Below are 16,310 nucleotides of genomic sequence, written 5' to 3' on the forward strand. Positions count from 1 at the left end.
TTGCAAACTCAGATCCTTCATTCTTAGCCTCCCAAATGCTGGGATTACAAGTGTGCACCACCACGCCTCACTTTATTTCTTATCTAGAAGTGGGTCTCACTAGGTTATAAGTCTCACTACCTAATGAGGCTGATTTCAAACCCATGATCCTATTGTCTCAGCCTCCCAATTACAGAGACTACAGGTGTGGGCACCACATGGGGATTTTTACTCTTTATTTTGAAATAGCGTCTCCCAAACTTACTACTCAGTAAGTAGTTGAGGCTAGCTGCAAACCTGTGATCCTCTTGTCTCAGCCTCCCAAATACAGGGGTTACAGGTGTGTGCCACCATGCCCAACTCTGATCACACAATTTAGAGGAAAGAAGATCTATTTGCGCCATTTTTGAAGATTTAGAGGTTCAGACCATGTCAGGAGGGTCTGCAGAGCTCAGGGCGTAGCAGTGGGAAGTGAGGAGTGGGAGAGCACAAGGCCTCCCACATCATGGAAGCTTCCCAGAGAGAGGGGTATAAAATCCCCAAAGCCACGCCCCCAGGGATCCCTCCTTACTCATCAGACTCCACTTCCAACATTGCTACCTTGTTTCCATGAGGGATACCAGGACATTCTTTCTTTCCTTCTTTCTTTTCTTTTCTTTCTTTTTTTATTTTTTATTTTTTTTGTGGTGTTGAGAATGGAACCCAGGGGTATTCTAGATCCAAGCTACACCCCCCCAGTCCTATTTTTTACTCTTTATTTTGAAACAGGGTCTCACTAAGTTGCAGTGAGCCTCACTTAAGTAGCTGAGTCTGGCGTGAACCTGCAATCCTTCTGTTTCAGCCTCCCAAGTACTGGGATGACAAGCTTGGGCCACCACACCTGGATTGGACCTCTTTTTCTCTGACTATATTTACTCTCTCTTCCAGGTTGGTGACTTCAACCTGCCATCTATTCATTCACTCATGACTCCCAAGTTTCTCCTCCAGCTCAGACCTGCTCTTCCCTCTGCTCCAGATGTGAATACTCAACTCAGTGCCTCCACTAGATATCAAACAGGTTTTGAAAACTGAGCATGTCTAGCTGGTCACCACTGCACACCTCTATATCCCAGTACTTGGGAGGCTGAGACAGGAGCATTGCACGTTTGAGGCCAGCCTTAGCAATTTGAGACCCTGTTTCAAAATAAAATATTTTAAAAAAGGCTGAGGGGTATAGCTCAGTGAAAGAGCATTTTGAGTCACACACACACACACACACACACACACACACACACACACACACACACACAGTGGGGCGCTTTATTATCTTGTTGCCTTCCTTTCTGACTTCATCATCTTTTTCTCCTTGTTCAATCCACTATAGCCACACTTGCCTTCTGTGTCTGGAACATTTAAGTATACTCAAGAATTTTGCAGTTGCTGTTCCCTTTATCTGAGCATTTTCCTACAAAAGAGGCCACTGGTTTGCTCCCTTGCCTTTAGGCTTGTGCTCAAATGTTACCTCATTAATGAGGTTTTTTTTTTTCTTTTCTTTTCTTTTTTTCTTTTTGCGGGTCTGGGGATGGAACCCAGGGGCATTCTACCTCCCCTGCCTTATTATTATTAATTATTATTATTATTATTATTATTATTTCATTCTTTATTCTTTTTGCGGGTCTGGGGATGGAACCCAGGGGCATTTGACCTCCTAGCTACACCCCCTGCCCAATTTTTTATTCTTTATTTTGAAACCAGGTCTCACTGAGTTGCAGAGGGCCTCACTAAGTAGCTGAGGCTGTCCGCGAACCGCGATCCTCCGGTCTCAGCCTCCCAAATGCTGGGATTACAAGCATGCACCACCACGCCTGGCTTTTATTCTTTATTTTTAAGCAGGGTCTCACTAAATTGCAGAGGGCCTAAGTAGCTGAGGCTGTCTGCAAACCGTGATCCTACGGTCTCAGCCTCCCGAATGCTGGGGTTCCAAGTGTGCGCTAACACGCTGGAGTTTTATTTCTTGACCATCTGTTTAAAATTGCAACCCCTGTCCCAGCATCCTTCCCAGTCTGCTTTTTCTCCGCAGCAATAACATACCTACCGCATATTCTGCTTACTTATTTAGCACTTATGTACCCACTTATGTACCTGGAGCACTACCTGGAACATGGACATTACCCTAACTTTTTGCTCAGTGAATGGGTGAATGAATGAAGGAAACCAGGGAAGTGGGAAGTCGGCCTCCGCCCCCAGTCATTTCCCGGACAGAGCGGGGCTGGGGAAGGCGGCCGAGCGGGGAGGGCGGGGCCGGCAGGTCGCGCGGGGCGGCGAGGGCGGGGCCGGCAGGTCGCGCGGGGCGGGGCGGGGAGGGCGGGGCCGGCAGGTCGCGCGGGGCGGGGCGGGCGGGGAGGGCGGGGCCGAAGCCTGCGCCATAAAGGCCGGCGCCCGGGCGCGCTCGCCGCCGCCGCCCTCCTTCCCTCCTCCTCCGCGCACGTCTCCGTCGTGTGCCCTTCTGGTCGCGCCATGGCCGCCGCGCTCACCCGGAACCCGCAGTTCCAGAAGCTGCAGCAGTGGCACAAGGAGAACTCTTCGGACCTCAATCTGCGCCACCTTTTCGAAGCCGACAAGGATCGCTTCAAGCGCTTCAGGTGCGCGCGGGCCCGGCGCGCCGGGTCGGGGTCCGGGGTCCGGCGACGCGCGGGGCCCGGCCGAGGCCGCCCTGTGTCCTTGACGCCTCCTTGGAGGGTGTGCGCGGCCATCGCGGGCCTGGGGCCGCCTCCGCCCCCGCCTTCGAAGGACCGAGGCACTGGTGGGGTGGGGGCTTTGCTGCCGCCGGCCGGAAGAAGCTCCCTCCCACCTGCTTTTGCCACAAAGGCCTGGGTTCGTCTTTGGGGTGCGGGCAGGGTAGCCAGGCTAAGGGAGAGTCGCAGTGTTGAGTGGAGATGTGGGGACTGAAGAGGCAGAGGCCAGAGACCTGTGGAACGACGGGAAGGAGCGTGGCTAGCAGATTTCGGGTGGGGAAGCATCCGAGCGTGCTCTGAGCACGGACGCTGGGGGCGGGGGCTAGGGACCGCACGACTGCATCCCTGACGGACATCTGGATGGGTGCCTGAGAAATTTAAGGCACTGAGTGAAAGCTCTGGGAAGGGTTGTCACTCCCTGGACACGGCAAGGGCAGTTTTGTGCCTTTTTGCCTTTCTAGGTGGTGATTCCTTGCCCAGGGTCTGTCTACATCTGGGTTCCGTGGTCTGACCTCCCTCCCTGCAGGTTAGCCCGGGGAAGGCAGATAATAGACACCAGCCTGCGTGGTGGCATACATCCATAATCCTAGTACTTGGGAGGCTGAGACCAGAGGATTAGTTTTGAGGCCAGCCCTGGCAATTTAGCAAGATACTGTTCCAGAATAAAAAATATAAATGGTTGGTAATATAGTTCAGAGGTCATATGCCCCTGGGTTCAACCCCCAGTGCAAAAAAAAAAAAAAAAAAAAATGACCACCGACCACCATCCATCTCCCTGCTGGGTAGCTAGAGCCCTTTAAGGTTGTGGATAAGCAGGGCGTGGTGGCATGCTTGTAATCCCAGCATTTGGGAGGCTGAGACCAGAGGATCACAGTTGTCAGCCAGCCTCAGCTACTTAGTGAGGCCCGTCGCAACTCAGTGAGACCCTCTTTAAAAATAAATAATAAAAAATAGGGCAGGGGGTGTAGCTCAGAGGTAGAATGACCCTGGGTTCCATCCCCAGACCCGCAGGAATAAAAAAGGTTGTGAATAGGGAGGGTGTTGTTTCTGGAAGCAGCTCCTGTCAGGGGGCAGGCTGGGAGACCTGGGGTGTGGTCGGCAGCCTCTGCATCTTTCTGCAGCTTGACTCTCAATACCAATCATGGCCAAATTCTGGTGGATTACTCCAAGAACCTTGTGACAGAGGAAGTGATACAGATGCTGGTGAACCTGGTAATGTACTGTGTGGGGACCCTTGACCAGTGACCTCTGGTGTGGTGGGTGAGCTGGGGTCCTGGGATCCCACAGGCCCTTGATCAAGTGGCTCTCTGTAACGACTTCCATGCTGCCCCTTCCCCAACTCAGGTTCTGAGAAGCATCCCCGGTAACCCGGTGCCTGATTGCCTGATGCTTGAGCATACCCTTCTCAGATGAGGAGAAGGGGGCAGGCTGCAATCATGTTAGCCAAATTGGTGTCTTTTCTTCCTAGGCCAAATCCAGGGGTGTGGAGGCTGCCCGGGAGAGCATGTTCAGAGGCGAGAAGATCAATAACACTGAGGTGGGTGGGCCTGGTGGACACCAAGCTCTGCATCCCTGCTGGGGCCTCTTCCTTCCCTTTGGGGTTCATCCTGACTGTTAACAACATCACCCTGTGTCTTCACCCCTTCTCTTAGGCAATGCATTTTGCTTGAGGAGGGGCCTGAAGCTTTGTTTCCTTGGGTGGTGGTTGCAGGGCTTTGGGGTGGGTCTTCTCCAAGACTGGAAGCTTGGGCTTGGCAACCAAAAAGGAATGGCTTCCAGTGTCTACCTAAGGAGGAGCACACTTCAGGCCTGAAGGGAGGGTTTCTAGAGCCTTACTTGGGCAATTTCCTGGAGAACGTAACTCTAATACATCCTCGTTGCAAGTTTTACTAGTGCCAAGAAGAACCTCATACCATAAAAGACCTCAACCTCTAAGTGGTAGGAGTAGTAGGATACAGTGCGAAGGCCAGGCCTTGGGGACCCTGTTCCTGATTTACTTTGGAATTCTGGAGGTGTAATACGCACTGTCACTCAGTCTTTGTCCTCATGATGTCATTTCCTTCAGCATTTGAGGAGTCTGAGGCCTAGAGGTCCAGGTTGTAGTCCAAGATATAATAGCTGAAAGTTCCAGAGCTGGGGTTCAAACACAACCCATCTTGCACTGCTGGGCTTATGTGGGGGGGACCGTATCAAGGAGGGTTTTCTGCAGAGGCGTGTTTGCCTCTAGTGTGTGGGGAGGAAGTTTGCCCAAGGTGGGAGAGCATGAAACCCTCTATCTTAGTAGCCTCTCACTGGGTTGGAATAATCCCTTTCCTGCCCGCCTGGAGCCTTTAGACCTGCTTCCTTCAAAGAGGTCTCTGCTGGCTTCAGCTGGCTGGAGCTGTTGTGCTCTTTATGACCGGGCCAGCTGCCTAGCACCTGTCACAGACCTCAGGTCTGGTTTGGTTTGTGGCAGATGATCGTGATGGGGCTGCTGGGTGAGGGAAACTTGAGTTACTTCTACATGCAGGGGGCTGAGGACACTTTTCAGGAGTCAGCGGACACCACGCACTACTCAGGAACAGGAGGTTACTGCAGGCTCAGTGAGCCCTGTTCTCAGAGGGCATTTATGCTGCTCTGTGGCTGTGTTCTCTCCACTCTGCCTTTACTCGCTCTTCCTCTTTCCTCTCGCTCTTCAATCCTGACCACCAGTGGACTTGAAGGCCTGTCCGAGGCACGTTCTCTTTCCCCATGGGGTATCTCCTACCTCCATAAGCATGCAGTAGGTTCTGGAACAAGCCCATGGTACTAATCGGCACCTCAGGGTCTGCGGTCAAGTGGATAGGGAGCTGAGCTAACTCTTGGGCCACATTGCAGCATTCCCAGCTAGGAGCATGGCTCCCTAGGGTATGCGTGGAGGGGTTCTTCACACTCCAACCTCATCCCCAGGATCGGGCAGTGCTGCACGTGGCCCTGCGGAACCGCTCAAACTCACCCATTGTGGTGGATGGGAAGGATGTGATGCCGGAAATCAACAGGGTTCTGGACAAGATGAAGTCTTTCTGTCAGGTAAGTTGCTGGGCTAGACTTGCTCTTGGCTGTGAGTCCTGATTAGTAGCTCCACCACTTTCTTTACGGGAAGGATGTAGGCCCTCACAGCAGCCTCAGGTATGAGTGTCCTGTGGGAGTGCTGTCCCTGGGTCTCTGCTGAGGCCTAAATTTCCCCTGCCCCTTCTCTGAGGAACCCACCTCTGACAGCAGTGGAGGCAGCCTTTTTCCTGAATACAGACATCTATGAGCTTATGGAAACAAGCTGGCCAGTGGCAGTGACCTGAAATTAAAAGTGAGCTTTCCCCCAACCAGGCTTAATGGTGCCTCTCTGTAATCCCAGTACTTGGAAGGCTGACACAGGAGAATCATAGGTTTAAGGACAGCTTTAGCAAGTACTGAGACTCATCAGTGTAACGAGACTTGGTTTCAAAAATAGCTTAGGCTGGGCATGGTGGCGTATGCTTGTAATCCCAGTATTTGGGAGACTGAGACTGGAGGATCATGGTTCGAGGACAACCTCAGCTACTATTTATTGAGGCCCTATGCAACTCAGTGAGACCCTGATTCAAAATAAAGAATAAAAAATAGGGCTGGGGGTGACGCTTGGAGATAGAATGCCCCTGGGTTCCGTCCTTAGTACCGCAAAAAAAAAAAAGCTCAGAGCTAGAATGCCCCTCTGTTAAATCCCCAGTAGCACAGTTGCACACAAAAGGGTAAGTCCCTCTTTAGTCACATACCCTATTGCCTAGCCCAGAATCAGTTAGGAAAAATACAAAAGTTTCTTCACCTCTCTCGCAGCCATCTCTCTAGAAGCATCCTTTATAGTTTCCTGTGAAATCTTCCCCAAAGTTCCTGTGCATGTACTAGCATAGCTGTCCATGCAGGCATCTATCATCATCTTTGCCACAGGCATAAGCACACAGGTTCCCTTTCTACCCACTTCCTTGCAGCTCATTTCCACCCAGGAGCTTGTAAGAGATCTCCTTGGGTCAGTAACAATGCATGTAATCTCTCCTTTTCCTGTGTGTATGTGGGGGTGCTCAGAGACTGCTAAGTTCCCCATGTCACTACTGCTCGTGCACAGGTCAGCAGGCACCCTCAGGCCTGGGTACGGGGTGCTGTCCGGGGCTGTGTGTGGTGTGTGCGTGTCTGTCCGTGTGGGTTATGCATGCTCTGGGAGTGCTCATCTGGTCAGCTGAGCTTGTTCACTTCTTGGACTTGAAAGCAGTGGCTACGCTGTGTGGCCGGTCAAAGTCTGGTTGCTTTGGCCAGGAGCCATTTACAGAAGTGAAAATGATTCCAGGGCAGGAGATCTTAGCATGTTGAAAGGCTCGGCAGCCACGCCGGCTTCCCAGGGTGAGGAGGGCTTGGTACCCTGGTGAATGACCCTTGGGGTGGTGAGTCATGTGGTGTTGGGTGTGGGGAAGGGTGTTTCTAGCCATCGGCTGTGAGTGACAGAGCTAACGGGCCTGAATTAGATCAGTGTGTGTGTGCTCTGGCCGGCCGTGTGGAGCGTGGCCACCTTGGGTACTGATCCAGGATAGCCTCCCCTGAGGACGGCTGCTGGACTCCTGCTTCACACTGATGGGTGTTTGTAGTTCAAAACACTGCTGAATAGCAGCACTTCAGTAAGGAGCACTCCCTGTGGGTATTGCTCTCAGAAGTATACCAGGAGTGGAGAGAGTGGTGCTTGCCTGTAATCTCAGTCCTAGGGAGGCTGAGACAGGAGGATTGCAGATTTGAGGGCAGTGCATGGTGACTTGGCGAGGTATTGTTTCAAAATAAAAAGGGCTAAAGCCAGATGTGGTGCACACCTGTAATCCCAGTAATTGGGAGGTTGAAGGTTTAAGGATAGCCTCAGCAAGAAGTAAGAATATCATGAACCTAGCAAGACAATTCAAAATTTAAAAAAAAAATAGAGCTGGGGATATCGCTCGGAGGTAGAATGCCCCAGGGTTCAACCCCCAATATCACACACACAAAAAAAAGAAAAAAAGAAAAAGGGCTAGCCCAATGTGGTGGCATAGGCTTATAGTCCCAGTACTTGAGAGGCTGAGACAGAAGGATCCCAGGTCTACAGCCAGCCTCAGCAACTTAGTGAGGCCCTCCACAACTTAGTAAGACCTTGTTTCAAAATAAAATAGGGCTGGGGAAGCTAGGCATGGTGGTGAATGCTTGTAATCCCAGCATTTGGGAGGCTGAGACAGGAGGATTGCGGTTCAAAGGCATCCTCAACCTAGTGAGGCCCTTCGCAACTTAGTGAGACCCTGTTTCAAAAATAAAAGAATAAGCTGGGCATGGTGGCACATACTTGTAATCCCAGAGCTTGGGAGGCTGAGACAGGAGGATCACGCAGGTTCAAAGCCAGCCTCAGCTACCTAGTGAGGCTCTCAGCAACTTAGTGAGACCCTGTTTCCAAATAAATTATAAAATAGGGCTGGGGATGTAGCCTGGAGGTAGAAAGCCCCTGGGTTCCACCCCCCAGTACCACCTAAATAAATAAAAAATAGGGCTAGGGGTGTAGCTTAGAGGTAGAATGCCCCTGGGTTCCATCCCCAGTACCTAAATAAATAAATAAATAAATAAATAAATAAATAAATATGGCTGGGTGTGTAGATTAGATGTAGAATATCCCCAACACCACACACACACACAAATAAATACAGAGTACCACCTTGCTACTAACAGATTAGCAAACTGTACCCATTGGTTGGAGGACTTACCAGTAAAAACAGTATATTTATATCCTATAGTTCTGGGTGCCATTAGGAATTCAAGAACTATGGCTGTATTGACCTGCCATACTATTCCGGATAGCTAAGAAATTCAAAAAGGAAGTTAGAAATTAATGTTTGTTGTAAAGCCTCGATTAGTCAAAGAAAGGGTGTGTATAGTAATGTTTAAGATATATTCGAGCCAAGGATTGAGTAAATATATATTCAGTCCCTACACACACAAAACAGGAACTGCATTGACAGTATACACAAAAGACATGCAGGTGGCTACTCTACCTGTAGTGAAATTAAATGATGCAGTTCTTTTTTTTTTAATTTTTTTTTAAAGTATCCACCATAACTCCCAACTCATGATGATGAAGTTTTTTACTTATAGCTAATACTGTGACAGGATATGGCCTTAGGAAAAATCGAGTTGGGTGTTTTTGTGCATAGAAGGTAAATGAATCATGGGAAGCCAGAGGCAGATTCTGGTAGCCAGCTGATAAGATGGTGACCAACAATCCTTGGCTCCTGCCATTCATGTCCTATAGTCCCCTTCCAGGCTGACCAGAAGCAATGTGTAAAACCAAGAGGTTATTATAAGCCAGGTGTGGTAGGGCACACCTGTAATCCCAGTGCTTGGGAGGCTGATACAGGAGGATTGCAGGTTTGAGTCCAGCCTCAGCAACTTAACAAGACCTTGTTACCAAATAAAAAATAAAAAGGGGTAGGGTGTAACTCAGAGGTAGAACTCCCCTGGGTTCAATCCCCAGCACCACACACACACAAAGTTTCTTATAATAGACCAGTCGGGCCGGCCGTGGCACACACCAGCATTCTAGAGGCTGAGACAGGATTGTAGTTCGTGGACACAGCCTCAGCTACTTAGTGAGGCGATGTGCAACTCAATGAGACCTTGTCTCAAAATAAAGAAGAAAAATAGGGCTGGGAGTATAGCTGGGAGGTAGAATACCCCTGGGTTCCATCCTCATTACCACACACACACACAAATAATAATAGTAGACCAATCCCTCAGTAAAAAAGGAGGGGGAATATATATGTATATCGTGTGTGTGTGTGTGTGTGTGTGTGTGTGTGTGTGTGTTTATGTGTTTCTGGGGACTGAACCCAGAAGTGTCCTACCTCTGAACCCTTAACTTTTCCTTCACTCTTTCTTTTTTCTTTCCTTCCTTCTTTCTTTCCAGTTCCTGGGGATTGAACCCAGAGGTATTCTACTCTCAGTTATACCCCAGCCCATTTTATTTTGAAACAGTCTCACTAAGTTGATGAAAGTCTCATTACTTGCTAAGGCTATCCTCAAATCTGTGATACTTCTGGCTCAGCTTCTCAAGTACTAGGATTACAGGCATGCAGCACCACATCTGGTTTGCATATATATTTTCTTATCTTTCATTTTTCTCTTTCTTTCTTTCTCTCTTTCTTTTTTGTGGTACTGGGGATGGAATCCAGAGGCATTCTACCTCTGAGCTACACCCCCAGCACTACTTTTTTTTTTTTTTTTTTTTTTTTTTTTTTGCGGTACCAGAGATGGAACCCAGGGGCATTATACCTATGAGCTACATCCCCAGCCCTATTTTTTTAGTCTTTTTATTTTATTTTTTATTTTTTTATTATTTTGTGGTGCTTTCTATCCTTGGGCTATACTCTTAAGACCTATTTTGTATTTTATTTGGAAACAGAATCTCACTGAGTTGCTAGAGCCTTACTAAGTAGCTGAGGCTGGTTTCAAACCTGCACAATCCTGCTGTCTCAGTCTCCCAAGTATGGGGATGACAAGCGTGTGTCACTATTCCTGGCTAATCTTTTTATTTTTGAAATAGAGTCTCACTGAGTTGTGAAGGGCCTTGCTAAGTAGCAGAGGCTGTCTGCGAACCACAATCCTCCTGTCTCAACCTCCAGAATTCTGGGATTACAAGCATGGGCCACCACACCTGGTTGCCTCATTCTCACTTTTTTTTTCTTTTCCTGTGGTACTGGGGATGGAACCCAGGGTCATTCTACCTCCTAGCTACACCTCCAGCCCTAATTTTTATTCTTTATTTTGAAACAGAGTCTCACTGAGTTGCAAAGGGCCTCACTAAGTAGCTGAGGCTGTCTGCAAACCACGGTACTCCTGTCTCAGCCTCCGGAATGCTGGGTTTACAAGTGTGCGCCACCACGCCCAATTCTCACTTTTCTTTAAATCCCCATGAGCATCCTCTGCAAAGATTGTCGGGCTACTTCTCACAGTCTTCCAGTTCTTTTACTAATTCTCAAAAGATCTTGCCAATTTTTATCTTTATCTTGACCACACCCTACTTCTAGTACCAAAATCTGCACTAGTTAGCATTATCAATCATTATGTAAAGTTAGCCAGGTGTGATGGTTTTGACCAGTGGTTTATATAGGGGTTTGTACTGTTACCTTTCAGCGTGTCCGGAGTGGCGACTGGAAGGGGTATACAGGCAAGTCTATCACCGACGTCATCAACATCGGCATTGGAGGCTCTGACCTGGTGAGGAGGGGACAGTCTTGGGATGGGGTGAGGGGTGGGCACTGTTCTTCCCACCCAGGACCTTGGATTCTCCAGCCATGGGGCCTGTGCCCTTGAGTCTTGCTCTGTGATGCTCAATCTCCTCACAGGGACCCCTTATGGTGACTGAAGCCCTTAAGCCGTACTCTTCAGGAGGTCCCCGAGTCTGGTTTGTCTCCAACATCGATGGGACTCACATCGCAAAAACGCTGGCCAGCCTGAACCCTGAGTCCTCTCTGTTTATCATTGCCTCTAAGGTACGGGGCCTGTGTGTATTGGGGTGGGGAGGGATGGATGCGCCTCCGTTGCTGTGGACATTGCAGCCACAGAACTGGTTCACTCAGAACCCGTCCTTTGTGGATTATCAATAGAGCTGCCCTCAGGCTCTTCCCATATCTGGCAGCAAACACAGTTTACCTCCTAATAAATTGAACTGGTCAATTGAAACCTTTGTCATAAGGCTACACCCACTCATTTTGTGGGATCTCTGCCCAACCTGGGATTATACTTTCTTAAAGAGCTGTTCATTGTGTTTGCTCCTTTCTGATCTTAGAGTCACGTCCTACCAATATAGGATTTTGTTTATTCGTTTATGTGTGTGCATGTACGTACAGTACTGTGGATTGAACCCTATGCCAAGCATTGACATTGAGCTAGATCCCCAGCCCTGACTTCTTTTATTTTTTTGTTGTAATGGGGTTTAGACTCAGGGACATTCTACCTCCGGGCTATACCCCCAGCCCTATTTTTTAGCAACAGTGAGTGGACCATGTGGTTAGTGGTCCTGCATGTGCTGCTCCTTGGGTCAAACGGGCAACAGCATGGCCTTTGCTGCTGAGCCCTGGCTTGAGCCCTGGCTGACACTGAGTTGGGGGCCGACTCTCGTACTCTGCTTGCAGACCTTTACTACCCAGGAGACCATCACGAACGCAGAAACAGCGAAGGAGTGGTTTCTCATGGCAGCCAAGGATGTGAGTGGATCACAGGCCTCTCCTGTGGTGGGATGGGTGGTGAGCGGGGTGTAGTCTGGGCAGCACAGGGTGGGCCTACCTGTCCCCCAAGTGGCCCTATTTCTCCTAAAGTTGGAAGCAGGAGGCGGCTTTTGTGGCACCAGCCTTGTCTGGCTTAAATGATTGTGTATCTTTGGCTTCTTCAACCACAAACACACCAAACATGGTAGAACCTGCTTTAACTGGCTCAGGGCCCTTTCTTTAAGCCCTTTGGCCCTGAAGGATCATCTCTGCTGCTGGCATATCCATTATACCGAGAAGGGATGGGCAGGCCAGCCCATCCCTTCTCTGTTCCTTCAGCCTTCTTTACCTTGACCTTGATCTGGGCTCCTCCAGCAACCTCAAAACCAAGGACTAGGAATAGTTACTCCCCCATGCAGGGCCTTGGTTTCCCAGTGGTAGGAGGATCACTACCTTTGGATGCCCCTCTGAGATGAGTTTCGTGTAACTTGGCTCTGTCTCTTGTAGCCCTCTGCAGTTGCAAAGCACTTTGTTGCCCTGTCTACCAACACGGTAAGTGCCTATGTCACCTTCATGCTCCCTGCCTGGGAGAACCGGGTCACATCGAGGTTACAGCCTCTCAGAATATATGAGCCCAGCCAAGCGTGGTGGCGCACACTTGAAATCCCAGCACTTGGGAGGCTGAGACAGGAGGATCGCACTGGTTCGAAGCCAGCCTCAGCTACTTAGTGAGGCTCTCAGCAACTTAGTGAGACTATGTTTCCAAATAAAGTATAAAAAATAGGTCTGGGAGTATAGCTCAGAGGTAGAAAAGCCCTTGGGTTCCACCTCCAGTACCACCAAAAAAAAAAGAATGTAAGAGCCCAGATGCAGCTGACAGGTTTGGAATATCTTGCCTCTGAGCCAAAGGGCATCCTGCTCCTTATACATCGCTCATCCAATCTCTGCATGACCCCAAGGAGGTGGGGTCATGATAAACTCATCCATCTCTCAGGCCTGATACCTAGAACACTTCATACACGTGACCTCCCATGGCATCTCCCACCCTGCACTGGCCTTACCCCAAGTGGTATAAGCTGGGCAGACGTGGAGGATGCATCTCATCTCTCACCTAAGGACATTAAGCCTCAATAAAAGGATGTGACTTTTTGTCCCACCTAGAGATTTATATGAGATAGTGATGTCCCCATCGGAACCTCGTCAACTCTCTGCTGAGTCTCGCAGTCTGCTTGTCCTCTAGCTCATGAAAGGTCTGAGAGGCAGGCTGAGCAGGGCAGAGAGATATATTCTAGGAAGCACAGCACCTGTAAACCTTGCCGAGCCCTGCTTGGGGTGTGTGTGGGGGTGTGGCACTGTGCTGGGCTGTGCCAGGGCTAGAAACTATACCCAGGGCCTTCCTGACACCTCCAACCCCCACCTCCACCTCCAGTACAAATGTACCCACAGAATAGACTGCAGGATGGCTCAAGGCTGGCTAGCCACAGCACCCTTGACTGCCACCTGTTGGCTAAGCTCAGACGTGTCAGTGGGGCTTCCACAGGGAATAGGTAAGAGCCTGCTGGCCCTGCCTGCCCAGGGGATTAGATACCTGAAAAAAGAATGGGTCATCTACTTAGGGATCTCAGCAGTGGAATCATCTTCCCATAGATAGGAAGGGCTGGGCAGCTGTCTGGGCTGTGTGCTGCTCAGCTTAAGAGGTGGCTTCTGCCCATGCTAGGGTTCCAGCCCTAGGTTCTGGTTCCCAGCTGTCCTGGGGGGGCATTCTCTGGTACCCTTGGCAGGCCCAGGTGATAGCTATCACAGAGCAGCAGTGTGTGGGCTTCACACGGGCTGGGCAGCCCCCCCACAGCGGAAGGCTTTTCCGTGCAAGGCCCCTGGTATGTGTGTTGGTCTAGAGTCTATCTCCATTTGGGCAGATCCTGGGCCCAACCCTTAACTCAGAGTCTGCCCCCTTCCTGCCATATCTGGGGTGGGAGGAAGGTGAGGGACTTCTACAGCTTGTCTGACACAACTCACTTCCTGGAGATGGTGTTCTTGTCTGGTTAACGAAGGCTTCCATCATTTCTCTCCTTTTGCTCTTTTCAGACCAAAGTGAAGGAGTTTGGAATTGATCCTCAAAACATGTTCGAGTTCTGGGATGTAAGTACAGGCACTTCTCACATTGGCTGAATTATGTGTCCTTTGCCAAGTCATGGCTGTTGAGTCACAATTGTGGGCCCCATGAAGTTAAATCATTATTTATTGAGCACCTCTTACATGCCTATCTTTGAGAAACGCAGAAAGGCCCATAGAGAACCTCTAAGGGTGAGAATAACCCATTTGGGTTCCAGAAACTCCTCTGGCTTCTGCAGTGGGCTGAGCCGTTAGGGCCAGTTGCAGTCCATTGGGTGCCTGCCAGCCGTACCCACTGTAGGGTAACCAGAGTGCCCCCCCCCCCCGGCTGTGGTTGTGAGTTATTCTCAGTGATGACCTTTATCCAAGCTACAGCTCCAGTCTCTAAAGGCCAAGGGACAGGGTGAGGCAGAAACTGGGACCCCACAGGCCCGGAAAGGAGCTGCAGGAGCAGCCAGGGGGTGACAGGAGGAGGCACCAGGCCTGGGCACTGGCACAGCAAACCTTGACAGGGGGTCATGCAGACTCAGCTCTGCCAGACTCAAGCTATGAATGGAAGCTTTCCTTGCAGCTTGCCTGGGTGTGGCTGGCAGAGGTGTGGCACTCTAACACATGGCTGTGGCAGGTACACTCAAGGGGTGTCACCTATTTGGGTGTTTTCCCACTGGCCTTTGGCCTGGGCTCTTTGCTTGGTGGCAGCATCCACAGATGTAACCTCCTTATTTTGAAAGTTTTAAAGCCCTTTTTCTACCAGGGCCTGGGAGAGAACGAAGGCCCAGTGCTCTAACCCAGCTATTGTATATAATGAGTTAACTTCTTTCTAGAATGGGACTAGTTATTTACCATCCTTGGAAAAACTGAGAAGAGTCACTCAAATCATTTTCTGCATCCTGTGGCTCACAGGATGAGGAACCCCGGTCAAGACTGTGCAGCTTCTAACCAATTGCATGCCTCATAAAGGAGGGGAGGAGCTTTTTACCTCCTCCCTGGGATTTGGCATCTAGAAGGTGGTGGGTAGGGATGTGTAGACTCCTGGAGCCGAGGAGCCAAGAAGAACAGGGTTTCCATTGCTTATAACTTTCTAGTGTATGCAGAGGAGTTAAGGTGTGACTGGAAGAAGTATGGGCCTTACAGGGAAGGCAAATTAGAGGCATCCAGTCAGGCAGAGGAATACAGGTCGCTCCAAGGTGAGATTGGAGGGGTCCGGTTCAGTAAAGGTGCGTGCGTACAAGTGGTGAGGCTCGCTCTGCTGGACTCTGTTAGGGCAGCCTCAGGTCGGACCACGTAGAGGTACTGCAGTAAAATGGAATCTCTGGGCTGTGCCTGAGCACACATTGGAAAGCTAGTTATGGCTGGTGAGGTCTGAAGAAGAGCCAGGTGAGTTTGCAGGAGGAAACCAGGACAGGAAAAGGTACAAGTGAAGTCTGAATTCTGGAAGAGACACGGGTATTTAAAGAGTGGTTCTAGCAAGTGAGTTCTGAGGAGCCAAGTCATGTACAGGTACTTACAGCCATCTCTGTGGTAAGAGGGCTAGATCTATGACATGGAACAGGTATGTGTACTGGGGTTTCTCTGGTTCTGAAAGGTGAGGATCAGGATCAGCAGGTGGCTGGTCACTCGAATGAGGGGTTGAAACCCACCATTAGGCAATCACAAATCAGCCCCGTGGTCCTCAGCATCATGATCGTGTGCGAGCCAGAACTCAGTGTGTCAGTGGCCCTTGTGGATCCTTAACAAACGCAAGGAGTGGTCTGTGGTAACAGGTCTGGCTGCGCTCTGAGGAGCCCAGGCGAGGGGTGGGGGAGGAAGGTATCCAATCATAACAGGTGAGGACTGGGGAGCTGGGGCATGTGAAACGGATACCAAGGAGCTCTGTCGGTAAGATATGGTTTGAGAGGCTCGTGCTAAAGGTCTAGAGACCTGGTCTGCAGGACAGAATGTCAGAGGCCCGTCAGTGGTACACTGGCAAGACGGCTCTCACCAGGCTCCCTTCTGCTGAAGTAAGTGGCAAGGATCTGCAGGTCCCAGGGCACCGGCTGTCATTTTAGGCGTGCATAGCAGAGTGTGTCAGGTCTACTAGAGCTATATCTGGGGTCTCAGGAGCTGGAATCAGATAAAGAAAGGTGTTTGTGCCAGTATTTTTTTTCTTTTTTCCTTTTGGTACTGGGGATTAAAACCAGGAATATTATACTTTTGAGTTATATTTCTGTCCTTTTATAAAATTTTTATTTATCTATTTATTCTTTTTTTTTAA

The 16,310-nt window shown here is 49.8% G+C and overlaps 1 protein-coding gene across 1 annotated transcript in view; it reads left to right on the plus strand.

Annotated features, from left to right (window-relative positions):
• Nucleotides 1-2,475: 2,475 nt before the first annotated feature.
• The window catches only part of GPI (glucose-6-phosphate isomerase), a gene marked incomplete at both ends in the record, with an annotated part of 29,817 nt that continues 15,982 nt past the window's right edge, over nucleotides 2,476-16,310 (plus strand). Inside the window, 9 exons of the mRNA XM_080703550.1 lie at nucleotides 2,476-2,600; nucleotides 3,815-3,905; nucleotides 4,162-4,230; nucleotides 5,622-5,741; nucleotides 10,872-10,955; nucleotides 11,084-11,230; nucleotides 11,873-11,944; nucleotides 12,452-12,496; nucleotides 14,030-14,083. Of these exons, the coding sequence (XP_080559676.1) occupies nucleotides 2,476-2,600; nucleotides 3,815-3,905; nucleotides 4,162-4,230; nucleotides 5,622-5,741; nucleotides 10,872-10,955; nucleotides 11,084-11,230; nucleotides 11,873-11,944; nucleotides 12,452-12,496; nucleotides 14,030-14,083 (807 nt within the window). The remainder of the gene's footprint in view (nucleotides 2,601-3,814; nucleotides 3,906-4,161; nucleotides 4,231-5,621; nucleotides 5,742-10,871; nucleotides 10,956-11,083; nucleotides 11,231-11,872; nucleotides 11,945-12,451; nucleotides 12,497-14,029; nucleotides 14,084-16,310) is intronic.

The sequence above is a fragment of the Muscardinus avellanarius genome, assembly GCF_963383645.1.
Source record: "Muscardinus avellanarius genome assembly, chromosome: 10".
Taxonomy (NCBI): Eukaryota; Metazoa; Chordata; class Mammalia; order Rodentia; family Gliridae; genus Muscardinus; species Muscardinus avellanarius.